The sequence below is a fragment of the Helianthus annuus genome, chromosome 13, assembly GCF_002127325.2.
Source record: "Helianthus annuus cultivar XRQ/B chromosome 13, HanXRQr2.0-SUNRISE, whole genome shotgun sequence".
In the NCBI taxonomy this organism is placed as follows: Eukaryota; Viridiplantae; Streptophyta; class Magnoliopsida; order Asterales; family Asteraceae; genus Helianthus; species Helianthus annuus.
The window spans coordinates 165,154,731-165,156,606 of NC_035445.2; the positions used below are offsets into that span (position 1 = coordinate 165,154,731).

The 1,876-nt window shown below is 39.6% G+C and overlaps 1 protein-coding gene across 1 annotated transcript; it reads right to left on the reverse strand.

Annotated features, from left to right (window-relative positions):
- Window positions 1-1,046: 1,046 nt before the first annotated feature.
- On the reverse strand, window positions 1,047-1,478 carry LOC110902331. The gene has a single exon (XM_022149020.1). It carries the CDS (start codon window positions 1,476-1,478, stop codon window positions 1,047-1,049), a length of 432 nt encoding a protein of 143 aa, XP_022004712.1.
- Between the last annotated feature and the right edge of the window lie 398 nt (window positions 1,479-1,876).

A 1,876-nucleotide genomic window follows, 5' to 3' on the forward strand; every position in this document is an offset into this window, starting at 1 on the left:
CAAAATCGTAAATTTTAACCGGGGGCAAAATCGAAATATTTAGCCGGGAATAAAAGCGTAAATTTATTTTTAAGTGGGGGCGAAAACATAAATTTGAACTGATGGCAAAAGCGTAAATTTAAAGAAGGACAAAATCGTAATTTTATTGGACCAATAGGGAAGTGTCAGACAGCTGCTTGAAAAAAAAAAACAAAATCTGCCGCCCTTTTTAGCCAATTGAGAGGAGAAACTATTAAATGATGATGTCATCATCTTATAAATATAGTAGTTTAAATGTATGACCAATGGATAAAAAGAGATCAGTATTTTCATTTCCTTACAAAGTGGAGTCTCTCATGTGTATATGGAGTTTCAACCCCCATAAAGAGAAAAATGCTCGGATAGTCCCTGTGGTTTCGCCTTTTTTCACCTATAGTCTCCAACTTTCTAAAACTATCTGAATAGTCCCTAAGTTTTCATTTTTTGCTCCCGGATAGTCCCTGGGTCTAACTTCAGTTACTTTTCTCTGTTAAAATGATGTGAAATGACAAAAATACCCTTTCCTTAAAAGGCCAAACCACAGGGATTATCCGGATATCTTCTTCATTTTTATTTATAAAACCCCACCACCACACTTCATCTTCATCCTCCACCCACCATCACCCTCCTCCACCCTCCACCATCACCGCCACAGTCACGCTGCCTTACTCCCCTGCTTCTCCGGTCGGTACAATCGGAAGACGAAACCACAGTAATCTCAACGATAAGCATCTCCAATCTCAGACGACAAGCAACGGGAATTAAAGAAGAAAATAACTGAAATAAGTTCAAATTTGTTGAAGCATTTCATTCATTGAATCATTGCCACCACTCAAAAGTATCATAGAAACTAAACACGAATCCGAATATTTAAATTATATACAGTCCACTCATACATCACGCAAATATTAATTTCTTTTGCATTTTTTCTCCATATATTACCGTTTGAATTACGCCTCTATTAAATTGTGTAATTGGTTTTTTCTTTATGTATTCACAGCACCAAAGTTGAGTTGTTTTTCCAACTGTTATTGCCAATTGCTCCCATTAGGAACAAGGCAAAACCTATTGGAATTTCGATAAGCGTAGCACGGAACCTTTCCAGCTGATTTGTTGTAGCACAACGGAAGATTTAAAGGCGATTTTGACGACGTATACACACACCGATTACTGACTGACAGAGGTGGTGATTTCGGTGATGCTTCGGGTGTACCAGTGGAGGAACTAGATCCACAAGTACCAGACCCAGAAGCGGTTGAATGAGCCGGTGAGCATTTCTTCGGATTTGATAGAAATGCTCGGATTTTAATCGATTGCAGCGAAGCTGTTCGATCATATTCCTGAATGAGATTCGTCAAATCCTCATCACATGTTATGGTAACAAGAGCATCTAGATCTTCTGTAGGCAACTGACACCTCAAACTCACTCTCTTCCCGCACAATTCACCGAGTTTCGCCATCAATTCTGTAAATCACAAGTAAATCACAATTAGTTAACGATTACTCTTGTTTACCTGTCACCCGATTGTACCGACTGGAGAAGCAGGGGAGTAAGGCGGCGTGACTGTGGCGGTGATGGTGGAGGGTGGAGGAGGGTGATGGTGGGTGGAGGTTGAAGATGAAGTGTGGTGGAGGGGTTTTATAAATAAAAATGAAGAAGATGCCCGGATAGTCCCTATGGTTTGGCCTTTTAAGGAAATGGTATTTTTGTCATTACACGTCATTTTAACAAAGAAAAATAACTGAAGTTAGACCCAGGGACTATCCGTGAACAAAAAATGAAAACTTGAGGACTATTCAGGTAGTTTTAGAAAGTTGGGGACTATAGGTGAAAAAAGACGAAACCACAGGGACTATC